This window comes from Antechinus flavipes, chromosome 3, assembly GCF_016432865.1.
Source record: "Antechinus flavipes isolate AdamAnt ecotype Samford, QLD, Australia chromosome 3, AdamAnt_v2, whole genome shotgun sequence".
NCBI classification, from domain to species: Eukaryota; Metazoa; Chordata; class Mammalia; order Dasyuromorphia; family Dasyuridae; genus Antechinus; species Antechinus flavipes.
In genome coordinates this window covers 608,046,542-608,061,996 of record NC_067400.1, presented here as the reverse complement: position 1 = coordinate 608,061,996, position 15,455 = coordinate 608,046,542, and the positions used below count along the sequence as shown (strand labels likewise).

Genomic DNA, 15,455 nt, shown 5'->3' with positions numbered 1-15,455 from the left:
GGGAGGCAAATGGCTCCCTCACGAAAATGGAATCCTCTACAAGGCGAGGGGATGGGACTCGCCACAAGATTTTGGCACTCGCCTTGGGAAGTGGGAGACCAGCTGACAGGGAGTGATTCAGATTGATTCCTGTGACTAGTGTTCAAGACTTTTCCACCAGCGACTGAAGCAAAAATAGACACCGCACAGATGGTTCTTGATGAAATCCTACCTTTTGCCTCGTCCCTGATTTTGGAAGGCCCACAAAAAGGAAAAGTCCCCATAACCTTGCTGTTAAGTCACCCAAAGGAAAAGCTGTGATACTTCAGACAAAGGCTGGGATGGACCTGCTTACAATAGAGCAAGATTGATATTGCCCTAACTATTGGGAGGTCACCCACATTCTTCATTTTTATCAATGCAGACTGTTGAAAAGGTACGGTGTTGGCAAGAAAAGAACAGAGAATAAAAAGGAAAAGGTGGTTCCATATTTTTCAGTAAATTAGCTAGTTTTTACTGCATATAAGGATGCCACAAGCAGAATTTTGCATATGAGAATCTGCCTTAAGAATTTGTTTTAAATATGTTTAAAACATATAACATTATGCCTTGCTTCTTAAAGGAGAAAGCCTATATATTGCCAGAGAATGTCATCTCTCAAATTTCTTACAAGTTTTCACTGTATAATATACACAGATATCGAGGGATCCTGAGGCTACAACCAAGATAGATACTCTAAGATAAGGTTGCAAGGTTTGGGGAGGGCGGGAGGAGGCAAAAGGTTTTTCTTTTTAGAAAAGGTTCTATGGTTTTTTTCTTATTAAACAAGCAGTAGGGATGACTGATTTTAACAAAGAAACGAGCAGTTAAAAAAAGTGTATTTTAATTAACATATGAGTGTTTTGGAAAGGAAGTCAAAACTATGGCTAAAAATATGCTTTTTTTAAAAAAACCTATCAGTGTTCTTTAAGATACATGGTTCTATACCCACAACTCAAAACAGTTCTATTAATTACAAAATATGTCTTAATGTGTTCAATGAATCCATTAGATATAAATGGGGAAAAATAGACAAAAGGAAGCCTGGGCTTTGTGAATGTGAGCCCAGATTCATTTCTCATCTTTTTGGACTTGATACAATATTTCATTAGGAGATGAACAATTTTCTTGGGGATCATGAATCAATCAGACTTACTTGAAGGTCATCTGTCCCACACCATGCTTTTTATTTTCATGAAATGTGCCTTGGTAAACTTGTCCATTTTTATCAGTGAGAGTTCCAGGCCCTAAAGAAAGGAAAAATAAATTCTATACATGTGACCCCCCCCAAAAAAAAATCCCAACAACAAACAAGCATATCTTATGGCTTTGATAAAAATCTGTTAGCTCTAGCAAAGATTTTTTTTTTGTCATTGTTGTTTTAGTTTTGTTTAGCTTTTAACCCCAGAAGAAATCTTTACTTTACAATAACGACAGGAATTTTTTAGTTTGGATGGCCCATTTAATAGTGTTTTTTTTTCCCTGAAAAGCCCAGTACAAAGCTTGAGAAAATATGGTTTCATCAAAGTGTTTTGCTGTCTTCAGGTGGTTCTGAAAACTCCAGAAATATCATGGGAATATCTCCACTGTCTTTGCTCTTTTTTGACAAAATATAAAATATGTAGTGCTGTGGGTAGTTTTATTACCTTTTAACCAAAAGGTCAACCAAATATGATTATTAAAAATCATAGTTTTTGATTGTGGGGCCTATCAGTAACAATAATCAAAGCACCCTTCAGGCCGTTTGTATGAGAAATTGGGTTTTGTGTCTATGTTAGGAATTTTTATAAAGTATAGATACAGTGATCATTCTTTATGATTTTATCATCTGAGGGTTTATCTGTGATTTCTTAAATATCAGAATTTGTAATTAAGTTTACTATTTTAAATCAGTTGTTATGTAGCTGAAAGTGATAAAGAAGCATTTGGATTTAATTTGGCATCTTTCAAAAATAGATAATCCCATTAAACAAAATGGAAAGTGAGATTGAATTGCAGGACTAATGGAGGATCCACCCATATCAATGAAGTATTGAGGTCTCCATACATTGGAATTAGACCCTCAGGGACCAGGTCATAGGACAGATCACTGAGTCATAAAGGGAATTGTTTTTATTTTCTGTGTTGGAAGACCTCAAGAAGTAAGTCTAGTTGTAAATAATGAAAAACAAGTTCAGTCAATTAATGAGCATTTATTAAGCTTAGTTAGGACCTATGTTATGCAGCTGAAGCCAGAAGACCAGGGAGGAAGTTAATCAAATAGTCCAGGTGAAGGATGATAAGTTAATCAAATAGTCCAGGTGAAGGATGATAAGGGTGTGAATCAAAGTTATGGAAGTCTGAATAGAGAGAGGGAATCTATATGAGAGATGTTGTAAAGGTAGAAATGACAATATTTAGCAATGGTTGAATGTGTATGGTGAGAATAAGGAGTTGAGAATAACAACATTTGTCTAGTGCTTTAAGATTTGCAAATCATTTTACAAATATTGTCTTATCTGATCCTCACCACAACTCTGGAATTTTTTTATTATCCCCATTTTTCAGATGAGGAAAGAGAGGTTAAGGGGGATCACACAGTCAGCAGGTCTCAGATCCATCAGATTTCTAGTCAAATCTTCCTGGTTCTGAGCCAGAGCTCTAGGCACTGCACCCCCCAGGAACACAGGGTTGAGGCTCCATGACTGGGTGATTTGTATCTTTGATCATTTCAGGAAATTAAGAAAAGGAGATGACAGGGAAAGGCAAATGAATTTTGTTTTAGACATATATAGACATATGCCTATAACATATCCAGATAGAGTTCAAGATTTTCAAGAGAGAGCTTCCTGAGATATATAGATATCTTTAGCTATAGATATATATAGATAGCAAACTATAGAGAGAGATATAGTGATATACATACATACACACACACACACACACACACACAGATATTCACCATCTATCTACAAATTATCTGTATCAAAATGATAATGGTCTCCATGAGTACAGGTGAGATCATCAATTGAGATAGTACAGAAAGGACTCAGGACAGAACTTTTGAGGGACTCCCACTAGTAATTAAGAGTGACCTGGATAAAGAACCAGCAGAGAAAACTCAGAAGGAGCAGATGGACAGATAAGAAGAGACCAAGGAGAGAGCAGTGTCATAAAAACCCAGAGTACCCAAGAGGAAAAGGTGATCAAGAATGTCTGCTACAGAAGGGTGGGCCAAGAAGAACGAGAATTAGGAAAAACTGTAAGAAAAATAAGGACAGGTCGATCCATTTTAGGAAAGAAAAACAAGTCATCATTGCCTTTCAGTCAGAGATCCTTAACTGGAACTTATATTTTTGTAAATTGTTATTAAAAATGTTATCACTGTGACACTCAGAGTTGAAGTAGTTTCCTGTGTCTTTTGCAATGAACAAGCCTTCTCTATCATATTTGGTTATGACTTTTTTTGTTTTTAGCCTGTAATATACCAGAAGGGGAAGTTTTGAGTGTCTTACCAGAATGTGATTATTGGAAACTCAACAAACTACATATGACTCATTGGGGTGGGTGACTTTCAGAAAAAAGATTTAAACACAAAGGAACAGGGGGAAGTATATATGGAAATATTGTTAGCTATTGATTGTTGTCCTTTGTTTTTGAAGAGGCCCCAAATGATAATACTATGTTAGAATTGAGTCACGACATGTTTGACTGGCTTATCAGACCACTATGAGCTCAGAAAAGTCAACGAAGTGAATCTTTTTGCAAAGATTATGTTTAAAAAAATTATGAGCTGAGCAAAAGATACTTAAGTTGACAATCAGATTTGGGCTTAAAATAAAATATGCCTAGATCGACAAGTCTGCCTCAAACAAATAGTTGTATGACTATAGAGAAGTAATTTAATCTCTCAGAATCCCAAGAAACTCTCTAAAACCAGGACATAGAGGAGTGGCCAATCTGCTTGGGTGAAGGGACTCCGCACACCAGAGGGTTCCTTATATTGACAAAACCCCAGACACATACTGAAAAGTCAAGAACAATGGAAAGATGGTCATTCATTCATTCAGTGATCTCTGATTTATCAAGAAAATCAACATAAGCAAGCATACATTTGCAAATGAGCTTATCCAGACTGCAGATCCTGATCTGAGAGGAGGCTGAATCCTAAGTCCCAGACTTTGGGCAACACTGGGGCAGGCATTCCCAACCGTCTCATGGATATTGAGATAATCAAAGAAGGCACCAATTCCTCCCACTGTGTTTACAAAGTCTGAACTGTAAGTCACCCAGAGCTACCTGTGTCCCAACCAGATTCTGCCCAAAAAGTCAGACATCTTTGGAGATGGAGAACAACAAATTTGTTTTTTTGGATTTAGCATTTTCCAGACAATTATGAATAATGATTATACTTTAACAAAAACACACCTTCTCTCATTCCTTGGTAAAATTCCCCTTCATATTTTCCACCCTCTTTGTATATCATTACTCCGTGACCATGAAGTTCACCTAAAACAAACTGCCCAGTATAGGTGTTTCCTGGAATTAGATAAAAGAGCAAAAAGGTATTTTCAGATTCATCATTTAAAAATTTTTATATATATTTTATATTGTATATAATATAAATTATACTTATTTTATATTATATATATTCATATATATGAATTCAAATGTATTCATTCATTCATAATATATAATTCATTCTTAAAATATATACTTCATGCAATTCATTCATAATATATTATATATAGTTACATATAATATAAATTGTATATAATATAAATATCTATTATATAAATTTTTAATATCCCAAGTGCTGTAACAATGAAATTCCTGCCGACCAATGGTTATCAATATTGAAAGTGTTGGAATTAATCACCGATGGCTCTTTTTTTAAATTACCAACTCTATGTAATGAATGGGGGATTTAGGTCTTTGAAAACTAATGAATCATAATCCATGTTTTCTGAGATTGAGAAAACTATAGGTCCTTATATGATGTTAGTTCTAGATTCAAAAGAAAACCCGGCTCCTGCCATATTTCAAGTATAGGAAGTACTTTAATGTCCTGTTCCCCCAACCCGTGTGTGTGTGTGTGTGTGTGTGTGTGTGTGTGTGTGTGCGCGCACGTGCACATATATAGTCTTGTTGGTTTTCTGTATTTGTGCCTAGAAATGCTAAGTGGCCCTAGAAGGACAACTCTCTCACTGGAGGCACAGTATGGATCCAAATCAATCACAGAACACCTGATCTGCTCTGTATTTGCTAGGGAACAGATAACTCTAGCTTTAAGATTTTTTTTTTTATTAAACCCAGCAAATCCACTCCTTTTATTCTAGGGTTCCTGATTGCGCAGAGCTCACACTCCTGATTATGATATCGAGTTGATGCCGTCAGTTTTCTGTTCTTCCTCCCTCACTTCCCTATAGATGAAATGTGTCTTTAATAGCTTAAAAGGGAGGGAGGGCAGGGAGAAAGAATAATTGTTTTCTTTCACCACAAACTGAGCTAAGGAAATCCAGTTTGCTAATGGGGATATAACTTCTGGGGTCTGCTGTAGCATCCAGCACAGAGGTAGGCATCAAGACAGTCAATAAGAGTCTTATTGAGTTGAATGGAATCAAACAGCATGTGAGAGTCTCAACAGCCTTAGTTCACAGAACATTTACTGAACCTCTCAAGGGTTTTTTGCTCGTATCTATGCATGGGGTTCCTTGTAGAATGCAGTCATTGCAGAGGATCCTTTATCTCAAGTTATGGAAAGAAAACCCCTTCTGGCCCTTCAAAAGCCAGGGATATACTTACAATACAAATGTTTTACAAAATTTAACAAACAAAACAAACTACAAAGAAAACTGACCTGTCGATGACCAGTATCGCTGTCCCATTCCGAAGATCTCACCATCTACAAATTCGCCATCATAGTAACTTCCATCCTTAAACAACAATTTTCCATGACCTGATGAAATGATAATAGTTCACAATTATTTCATATTTTTAAGGTTTGCAAAGTGATTAATTAACATACATTATTGTAATTCAAATTCCAGCTTAGTAAAATATGAAAATCTTTTACCGATAATAATAAATCTTTAAGTTGGTAAATACTCAGGTTTCAGAGCTGAGTATTTGGTCTCAAGATCTGTTGGTTCCTTTATCTGGGCCCACCATACAAAGGCATCATGTGACCTTTGAAAGTCACTGGAATACAGAGCAGTCTGCAGAGAACATTGCAGTCTAGATACTTCCATAATGCTAACCAAAATATTACTAAGCATTTGAATATCATCGTGTCTCAGTCAAATGTGTATGGTGATGATAAAGGCATTAAAATGCAATTAATATTTAGCTTAAAATCCTTCAAAAACCTCGGGAGTCTTAGAAATGCCCTCGGAATATATATTTGATAACCGTTATCTCTCAGTACAAGGACAAAGTGAACACATGTTCAGTAGCCACAGTAATATTAAGATCGAATAAAGAAAAAATGATTAAAAATGTCCTTCATCCAGGTAAAGCTTTGAGAAAACAAATTGTGACAAGATAAGTCAAATTGAAATTGAGCAGAAATGGTGATATTCTGTACAATCTCAGAAAGGACACATAGGTCCAACTCGTTGACAAGAATGCCAATTACTAAACATCCTGCAAATCTCTTGATGGACTTTTACACATGATCTCTCATCTTCCAGCTTCCTGGGCTACCATTTTACAGAATGGCTCCAAGGCCTGGGAGTTGCCCTCCATTTTTAGAAGATTTGGCCAACACTTTAGAAGCTGATTTTTCATTTTTATTAGACTAAGAACGGGGGTTTCATTCTCTGTTGACAATGGCGGTGTCTCTTGTTCTTACCATGTTTCTTCCCATCTTTCCATTCTCCTTCATATCGAAAGAAAGCATTTTGATACAGATAGTGCCCATAACCTGAAGATAGAAGAGAGACCAGTTGTATCTCCACCCAGGTCGATGAGCCTCTGCTGTAGACGCGCTGTGTACGTGAAGGCCCTGGGGCCCTCGGCCTTTGCCCTGGAGTTTACGTTCTTCTCTCTAGGTGCCCTCCCAGGTACCCTGACTATCTCTCATCTCATCACCAGGCTGCCACTGTCTGGCTTGGGAAGCCTCCCTCGCTTCCTTCTTGGGGCACTAACCTCCCCAAGCTTTCCCTTCTGGGGGCAGAGATCGGCTCCCTCTCCCTCTCCGCCTGACTCTACCTCCCAGCTTCCTCTGGGCACTGTCTTTTCCCATTAAACTGCCATTTTGGCCTGGCACAGACAAGCTGTGCTTGGTGAGTGTTCCTTTAATTGAATGGGGTTTCCATCCTCATGTGCCTGTCTCAACTTAGCTTAGTTGGTCAGTGAGCTCCTCTCAGTGGGCACCCCCAAACTTCTGAGCCGGATCTCTTCCTTTTTCTCCACTCAGATACTAACTTCATCAGTTCCCTCAGGTTCAATCCCTGTCTCTATCTTCCAGACTCGTACATTTGGGCCCTATGCCCTAGGGTTGAGAAGCCATGGGTGCCAGAGCACACAGAACACCAGGTTCTGAGTTTGACTCTGGTCTCAGATATGTCCTTCTGGGGGACTCAGGGGAGTCCTGTCACCCTATCTGCCTCAGTCTCCTCATCTGTGAAATGGACTAGAGAAGGACATTACCAACCACTCCTAGGTCTCTGCCAAGAAACCCCAAACACCGTCACAATGTGTCACTGAACTACAAATTGGGGCAAACAGGGACCAAGGGCCTCTAGCTGCAAGTGTCTAAAGGCAGACTCAGACTCGCCAAGCCAGGTCTTCCAGGCCTGAAGCTCTCTCCACTGAGCCACCCCACTGCCCTCCATCTCCAGTGCTAACTCCATTACAATCCCCTCCCCGCCCCTCCTCATGAGATGCCTGGACTGCGTGCTGAGCTACTCTCCACTCTAAGTGCCTATTATGTCCTCTTGACCCTTCCCAGCTGGGCTACCCTGGCCAAATCACTTCAGCCTGCCTGCCTCGGTTTCCTCATCTGTAAAATGGGCTGGAGAAGGACATGGCCAACTATCTCTGCCAAGAAAACCCCCCAGGGGTCACAGAGAGCCAGACATGACAAAGTGAACAGACTCTAGTCTCTTTCCTGACTTCTACTCCCCACTCTGCCAGCTCTCCAGCAGGTATTTCAAACTGGCTATACCTCAAATCTAAAATACAATTCGTTGTACACCTCTAACCAGCTCCTCCTCCCTACCTCCTGTGTCCCCAGTCTCCCTCACTTGCAAAAAATTTGTCAGATCCAGCCCCATCCCTCAAATCTCCCAGGTTTTAGCCTTAGATTAATATAGACTCTTCACGCGTATCCAGGCATTTGTCAAATCTTGTTTCTCTCTCCCATAGAATCAACTACATGGAAATGTCCACCAGATTAAACATTTGAAAAGTGGAAGGACTGACTAAACTATCTAAGTTGTTCCAGGAGGAAAGCGTTGGTAGGCTACAATAGGTTACCAAAGCTCCTTCTCTGGGGTGAGCTATCTCTATCTTTACAATGTCATTTAACACTTTCAATGACCATATAAAAAACACTCCACATTACTAATTGCAAAAGAAATTAAGTTTCTTGCCAGTTAAAGCAATGCTAAGATTCCACCTTACCCCTTCAATTAAAAAAAAGGTAAAGATGGAGGATGATCTGTTGAGAGGGACTTTGAGAGGGCAGACATCTTAACCAACTATTAGTATTGCTGTGAAGTGGCTGATCGGTTCTGGAAAGCAATTTAGAAATGGAGCTAAAAACTTCTCTCAACTATACCTACCCTTCTGAGCTAGCTATACAACTATGGGCATATACCCAAAGGCATCAAAAACATAATGAAAGGAACCAGAGGCACCAAAAATGCTTCTAGAAACACAACTGGTTATAACCAATAGCCAGAAAGAAAGAGGATTCCCATCCATTGATAAATGGTGAAACCAAATGGGGTATAAAATACTACAGAATATTCATGTATCTTAAGAAATGACAAATGAGATGGATTCACAGAAACCTGAAAAGACCGAAGTAAGCAGGGCCATAACATGCAAGGGAACATAACACTGTGAAAGCAAATGCCTTGGGAGACTCCACACGACAAAGGAAGACGCGTGCTTCCCACTTCTTGGCAGGGTGGGATATTGTAGAGGTAAATGAGACATAAAGCTTCAGACACAGCAAGTGTAGGAATAATCGATTTGGGGTACTGCCCTTGTTTGTTACAAAGGAGGAATTTAATTGGAGGGGGCAGGAAAGGAATAAAATAAAGTACAGCTCCGGCTCTGGGGTTACTTTACCAAAGCCCCATTCACTATGGCAGTCTAGATTCCCTCAAGGGCAGCTGGCTGGTTTTCCTCTCAAAATTCTAGGGGCAACTCGAAGGGGTTAGTGATATATTTTTGTGCCGTAGTTCATGTCAGTGTCAACCTGAAGATCTGTTGCTCAGGAGAACCCAACAATATGCTTCCCTCCAATGACTATCAGTTGATCTCAGTAAGCCAATCGGACTTAATTAGCCTTTAGAAGGGGGTACTGACTGAGGTAGCAAATGAAGAACCTCAGCTGGTATAAAACATTCCACTCATGCTGGGACATTCTCTCCCACAAGGCAACTCGGAGTCCTGGGGAGACTGGGCTCAAACTCAGAGCACATGATCCACCACAGTGGGTCACTCACAGCTCCTTCAAATCTTTTGCTGGAACTCCTCTTCTCCCCTCCATAGTGCACTTAAGAGGTTTCTCATTGACATGGCATAGTTTTCTCCTGGATGCTCAGTATTCTCCCAAAGCTGCAAGCTTGTGTGGGAATGAAGATCTTGTTTTTTATTTTAGCTTTTGATAGCACAGAAAACAGATAAAGCAGCTTGACATCACTTGGGATTCAAACAGTTGTAGAATTGATTTTACTGCATGTCAAAGGTTTGCATATAAGCACTGTTTTTCCTTGTAATTTTAGGTTGAATTAAAAAACATTATTAAGTTGGCAATAAAAGCTAACTCCCAAAGTCATTCAGTATTTGATGACAACGGTTGATAGTGTTCCTTGTTCAGAAAAGTTTCAATCTTGCCCCTGAGCTAAAAAAAAATTGCAATGAAACTTTTTTCTTCTTTTCTTGTTGAAAAGATAGAAATGTACAAGTGATAAAAATTATAATAAAATATAATAACTTCTAACTTATAATGGTATCACGATAAGATGTAATGCATGCACAGTGGGGGAGGTAATGAAGAGGACCACTCCATTGTTCATATTTAGAGAAAAAGTCTAAGAATGAGTTCCAATAAACCTCTATTTATGGATACTGAAATTGGAATTTCATATAATTTTCATGTGTCATGAAATTTTCTTCTTTTGATTTTTTTCAACTATTAAAAAATGTAAAAACCATTTTTAGCTCACAGGCCATGCAAAAACAGGTAGTGGGTTGGATTTAGCCTACAGGTTATATAGTTTGCCAACTCCTGCTCCAGACTTAAAGTGATGGAAAATATGTCAAACTTAAAGATATGTTATCCATACGGTTTTCTCAGAGAGCTGGTTGTTAAGCATTTACCAGCATGCATCACTACACACACTTTACCCAAAAGGGTAACAGGCAGAACCTAGCCTTGGCATAGAGCCTCAATTCCAGAACTGAAGCTAGAGAGATAAATAAATCAATGAAAACATTGTTATAAATCTGAGCTCCCCCAAACAGAAAGGGTAACAACATAACATCTTTAAGCAAAAACTCACAGGGGAAAAAGTGGATTTTTACACAAGGACTTCATGAATACCTAGTAGAAATAAAGAACAGTTTTAAATGAAATAAAAACTCTGGAGAAAAGAACTGAAAGGAAAATAAATGGCTTAGAAGAAAAAATGAAAACCTTCACTCAGAAATAGTCTCTTTGCAATTAAGAGTATTCCAAGCAGACCACCAATGACTTTACATGACAGGAAGAAATATTAGGAAAAAAATCAAAAGACTATAAAAAATAGATGAAAATGCAAGATACCCAATATCAAAAACTATTGACCTGAAGAACATCCAAGTTAAAAAGATAACAGGCAGTAATGGGGAGAGATAAGAATAAGAGGAAGGATAATATTGGAAAGACGTGTCATAAGCAAATAGTGTTTTGAAAGGAGGAGATTTCAAAACGGGAATTGAAAAGGGAAATATGAGAGAGCTGAGGAAAAGAGAAAAGCAGATTATTAGAATCTAATAGGGTTCCTTAGATTGCCTCATAGACAATTGAAAAATAGTTATAATGTGGTAATAAGAGAATGGAAGAATATTGTGCTACAAGATCTGACAAAAGAGACAATTTTGGAGACTTCTTGGTAGTATGAACTGATATAAAATGAAATGAGCAGATCAAGACAAACAATTTATACTAAGATATCAAAAATAGGAAATAAAAACAATTTTGAAAGACTTAGGAATCGTAATCAATGCAATGACAATTCTCATCTCCAAAAGACCTAATGGTGAAGTATGCTACTCCCGCACTGAGAGGAGATGAACACCAGGAGCACAATGAAACCTATTTTGGGACATTTTGCTTGCCTTTATTAGGAGTTTTTTTTTTTTCCCCGCTTTGACCCAGCAGTGCCATCAGTGGGTCTGTATCCCAAAGAAATCATAAAGGAAGGAAAAGGCCCCACATGTGCAAAAACATTTGTAACAGCTCTTTTTGTGGTAGCAAGGAATTAGAAAAGAAGTGGAGGATGCCCGTCAATTGGGGAATGGCTGAATAAGCTGCGATACATGAAGGTAATGGAATATTATTGTTCTGTAAAAAATGATGAACAAGCTGATTATAGAAAGGCCTGGAAAGATTTGCATGAACTGACTTTGAGCAAAACAAGAAGAACCAGGAATCCATTGTACACAATAGCAAAAATGTGCGATGACCAATTATCAAGACTTGGTTCTTCTCAGTGCTTCAATGATATAAAGCAATTCCAGTAGACTTGACAGAAAATGCCATCTGCATCCAGAAAAAGATCTAAGGAGACTGAATATAAAAAGCAACATAAGCTATGTTCATTTTTTTTCCTATTTTTTCTCTCTCATGGTTTTTCCCTTTTGCTCTGATTTTGCTCTCCCAACATGATTCATAAAGCAATGTGTATTTAAAAAAAAAAAAAAACTTACTACAATAAAAAAAGAAAAAAAGGTTTTTTCCTCCCTTCATTCTTACTCTTTATTTTTTAATGGAGTGAGGGGAATGGAGTTGAGAGGGGTTGGAGTTAGAAAGAATGACGTCAAACTCCATGATGACATATTTTTAAATTCATGGAAAGGAAATGAAGGAAGCTTAGGCAAAAGAAAATAGTTCTAAAAATGGCATGCTCAATTTATCATCATTATTATAATCTGTATATTAATTATCACATTATATAATATACTGTTATAATCATAGTATAATATTATATCACATTGAAATCATATTATTAGAATATATAATAATTATAATGTATGGTAATTACATGATATATAATATGATTTGACAACAATACAATATATATAATATTGTAATAATGTATAGTTATAATATTGATATAATGATAATGTAACAATATAATATACAGCACCTATAATTTTTTTGCGCAAGTAGTATGAAATGAAGATTTGTAGTTTCACATAGGATTTTTTTGTTATGCATGCATAGAAATGTTTTTTTGATAAGTTCAAAAATTTAAAAAACCAAAATATATTTTTTACTTTTTCAAAAGAAGCAATCTATAATACAGATTTACAGCTTCATACCAAATCCTCTTTTTCTACCCTTTGTATTTTGAAATGTTCATGTTTGTTAATGTTTGTCAAGTTCATAAAAAACAAACAAAAAAATTGCGAAAAAAGACAGCTGGATATCAAGCTTCTGAGGGTGAAAAGGAAGACGAGACCTAGCTAGGGACACTTTATTTTTTTAATTTTATTTTTTTCCTGAGGCAATTGGGGTTAAGTGACTTGCCCAAGGTCATACAGCTAGATAGTATTAAGTGTCTGAGGTCAGATTTGAACTCAGGTCTTCCTAACTTCAGGGCCAGTGCTCTATCTACTGTGCCATCTACCTGCCCCGGCCACTTTAACACAACACAAACTCCTACCTAACAAATCTCCTTAAAAAGTACACCATAGATTACTGATGATTACCAAAAAGGGTCATTTTTTGTCTTTTAGTTTTGATGATAAGATGCTAATATTGACCACTGTATCTGATCAGTGTTTGGAGTGTTTTCCCTTGCTGTTCCATAAAGACTATATAGTTGGGAGTCATTGTGCAGATTGTCCTTGGGGCTCTTACTGTTGATGGTAGTACATGACCTCTTAGGTTCCTTTTGCTTTATTATCCTATGACCTTTATCTAAGGGAAAAGAACTAGGCGAGCAATCCCATGGCACCTTAGGATGGGCTCAGGTCAGCAGTCAAACATGGCTCTCCGCTGTTTTCACTCACTCTTTTCCCCTTTCTGTTCTGTAACCAACCTTGCCAGGCAACACAAAGCTTATTCTCTCTACTCCCAAGACACAAAGCCGGGTGCGATTCTCCCCTAGGACAGTGTAGGCCTGAGTTCCTTGGACTGGAATCAGGATGCTGGATCCTCTGCCCCCTTGACCAGAGGATGACTTGGAGAATTTTGAGAGCTCAGAAGACTGGAGGACTTTACAAGGGTGTTCCTGAACACAATGTTTTCCCTGGGGAGAGAGGACCCAGGCATTGGAGGAAAGCAGCTTCAGGACTCTCCGGGAGCCTTGGCCGGAGCCACCCCATGTCAGTGGGAAACCTCTTCAGTGCATATGGTGCAGGGGAGAAAAGGAGTGCTAGCAGCAGACTTGCAGGAGCTGTGAGTGGCCCCCTTGCCGGATCATGTGCTCTGAGCTTGAGCCCCCTCTCCCCAGGACCGGGTAGCCTTGTGGGAGGTGAGTGGGATGCTTCCTTACTACCTCAGTCAGTACCCACTCCGACAGGCTAATTAAGTCTGGTTGGCTAATGGGTTTCAACTGATAGTCCTCCTTGGTCAACCAGCGCGAATCAAGCCCCTGCCAGGTACCGGGCACTGTTGCAACGCCTCTGCTGCCCCCGGAGCAGACAATGAGTGACTAGCCAGATACCCACAAGCACATCCAGGTAATCCCGGAGGGGAAGCACCCGCAGTGGGCTTGGGGTGGGGGGCGATAAAGGCCTTGCATAAAGTGAGTTTGTTTAGTCTCTTAGTGGGGAGGGGGGCGCTGAAAGGCAGAGAAGAGCCGAGCAAAGACGCTGCCAGGGGAGATGGAAGGCCAGCGTGGGGGCCAGCGGCCCCGGTCCGGAGTCCGAGCAGGGGACTGAGGGGGGCAAACTGCCCACCAACAAGGGTCCGTGTGGAAAGTGTTCTATACGGCACCAAGAGGACTTATATTTGAGGGGTCTGGGGGCCATAAAGGGCATGGAGCTCTGGGGCTAAGTGGGAGGGTCTGGGAGCTAGGAAGGCAGGGGTCTGGGGACCATGAAGGGGAGGGGCCTGGGAGTTATAGGAGTGGGGCTCAGGGGCCAAGCGGGAGGGTCTGGGAGCTAGGAAGGGAGGGGTCTGGGGACCATGAAGGGGAGGGGCCTGGGAGTTATAGGAGCGGGGCTCAGGGGCCAAGCGGGAGGGTCTGGGAGCTAGGAAGGGAGGGGTCTGGGGACCATGAAGGGGAGGGGCCTGGGAGTTATAGGAGCGGGGCTCAGGGGCCAAGCGGGAGGGTCTGGGAGCTAGGAAGGGAGGGTCTGGGGACCATGAAGGGGAGGGGCCTGGGAGTTATAGGAGCGGGGCTCAGGGGCCAAGCGGGAGGGTCTGGGAGCTAGGAAGGCAGGGGTCTGGGGACCATGAAGGGGAGGGGCCTGGGAGTTATAGGAGTGGGGCTCAGGGGCTAAGCGGGAGGGTCTGGGAGCTAGGAAGGGAGGGGTCTGGGACCATGAAGGGGAGGGGCCTGGGAGTTATAGGAGTGGAGCTCTGGGGCCAAGCGGGAGGGTCTGGGAGCTAGGAAGGGAGGGGTCTGGGGACCATGAAGGGGAGGGGCCTGGGAGTTATAGGAGTGGGGCTCAGGGGCTAAGCGGGAGGGTCTGGGAGCTATGAGGGAAGGGATCTCAGGTCACAAATTATCCATCTGGCCCAAATGCACCCTTCGTCCGCCGGCCCCCCGGAGGACCTTCCCCACACAGCCGTTACCGTCCCGCACCATCCCTCGCATCGAGCCCTGGTAAGGCGAGCGGGACTTATCAGGTTCCTTGTTAGGCGAGGCCATCTTGCCAGCCACGGTTTGCCTTGACAACCGCAGATCCTGCTCTTATTGGTCTTTGGGTTGCTAGGGGCGGGGCTTCCGCTTCCATCTCAGGTGATGACCTAGTAGAAGAGGCGGAGGGTGGGCAGGTGCGGGGAAAGGGGGGGAAAAAAAAATCTCCTCCCAGCCAGCGCAGTGCGCCTGTGCGGCCCGCCC

General features: G+C 40.7%; 1 protein-coding gene across 3 annotated transcripts in view; it reads right to left on the bottom strand.

Moving 5' to 3' along the window:
• MORN1 (MORN repeat containing 1) overlaps positions 1-15,435 on the bottom strand; it is a 218,760-nt gene extending 203,325 nt beyond the window's left edge. For all 3 annotated transcript variants that reach the window (XM_051988770.1, XM_051988771.1, XM_051988772.1), the window contains exons 1-5: positions 15,188-15,435; positions 6,851-6,922; positions 5,858-5,956; positions 4,426-4,536; positions 1,175-1,265 (exon numbers count right to left, since the gene is read on the bottom strand). In XM_051988770.1, the coding sequence (XP_051844730.1) occupies positions 1,175-1,265; positions 4,426-4,536; positions 5,858-5,956; positions 6,851-6,922; positions 15,188-15,263 (449 nt within the window). In that variant the 5' untranslated portion in view covers positions 15,264-15,435. The remainder of the gene's footprint in view (positions 1-1,174; positions 1,266-4,425; positions 4,537-5,857; positions 5,957-6,850; positions 6,923-15,187) is intronic.
• Between the last annotated feature and the right edge of the window lie 20 nt (positions 15,436-15,455).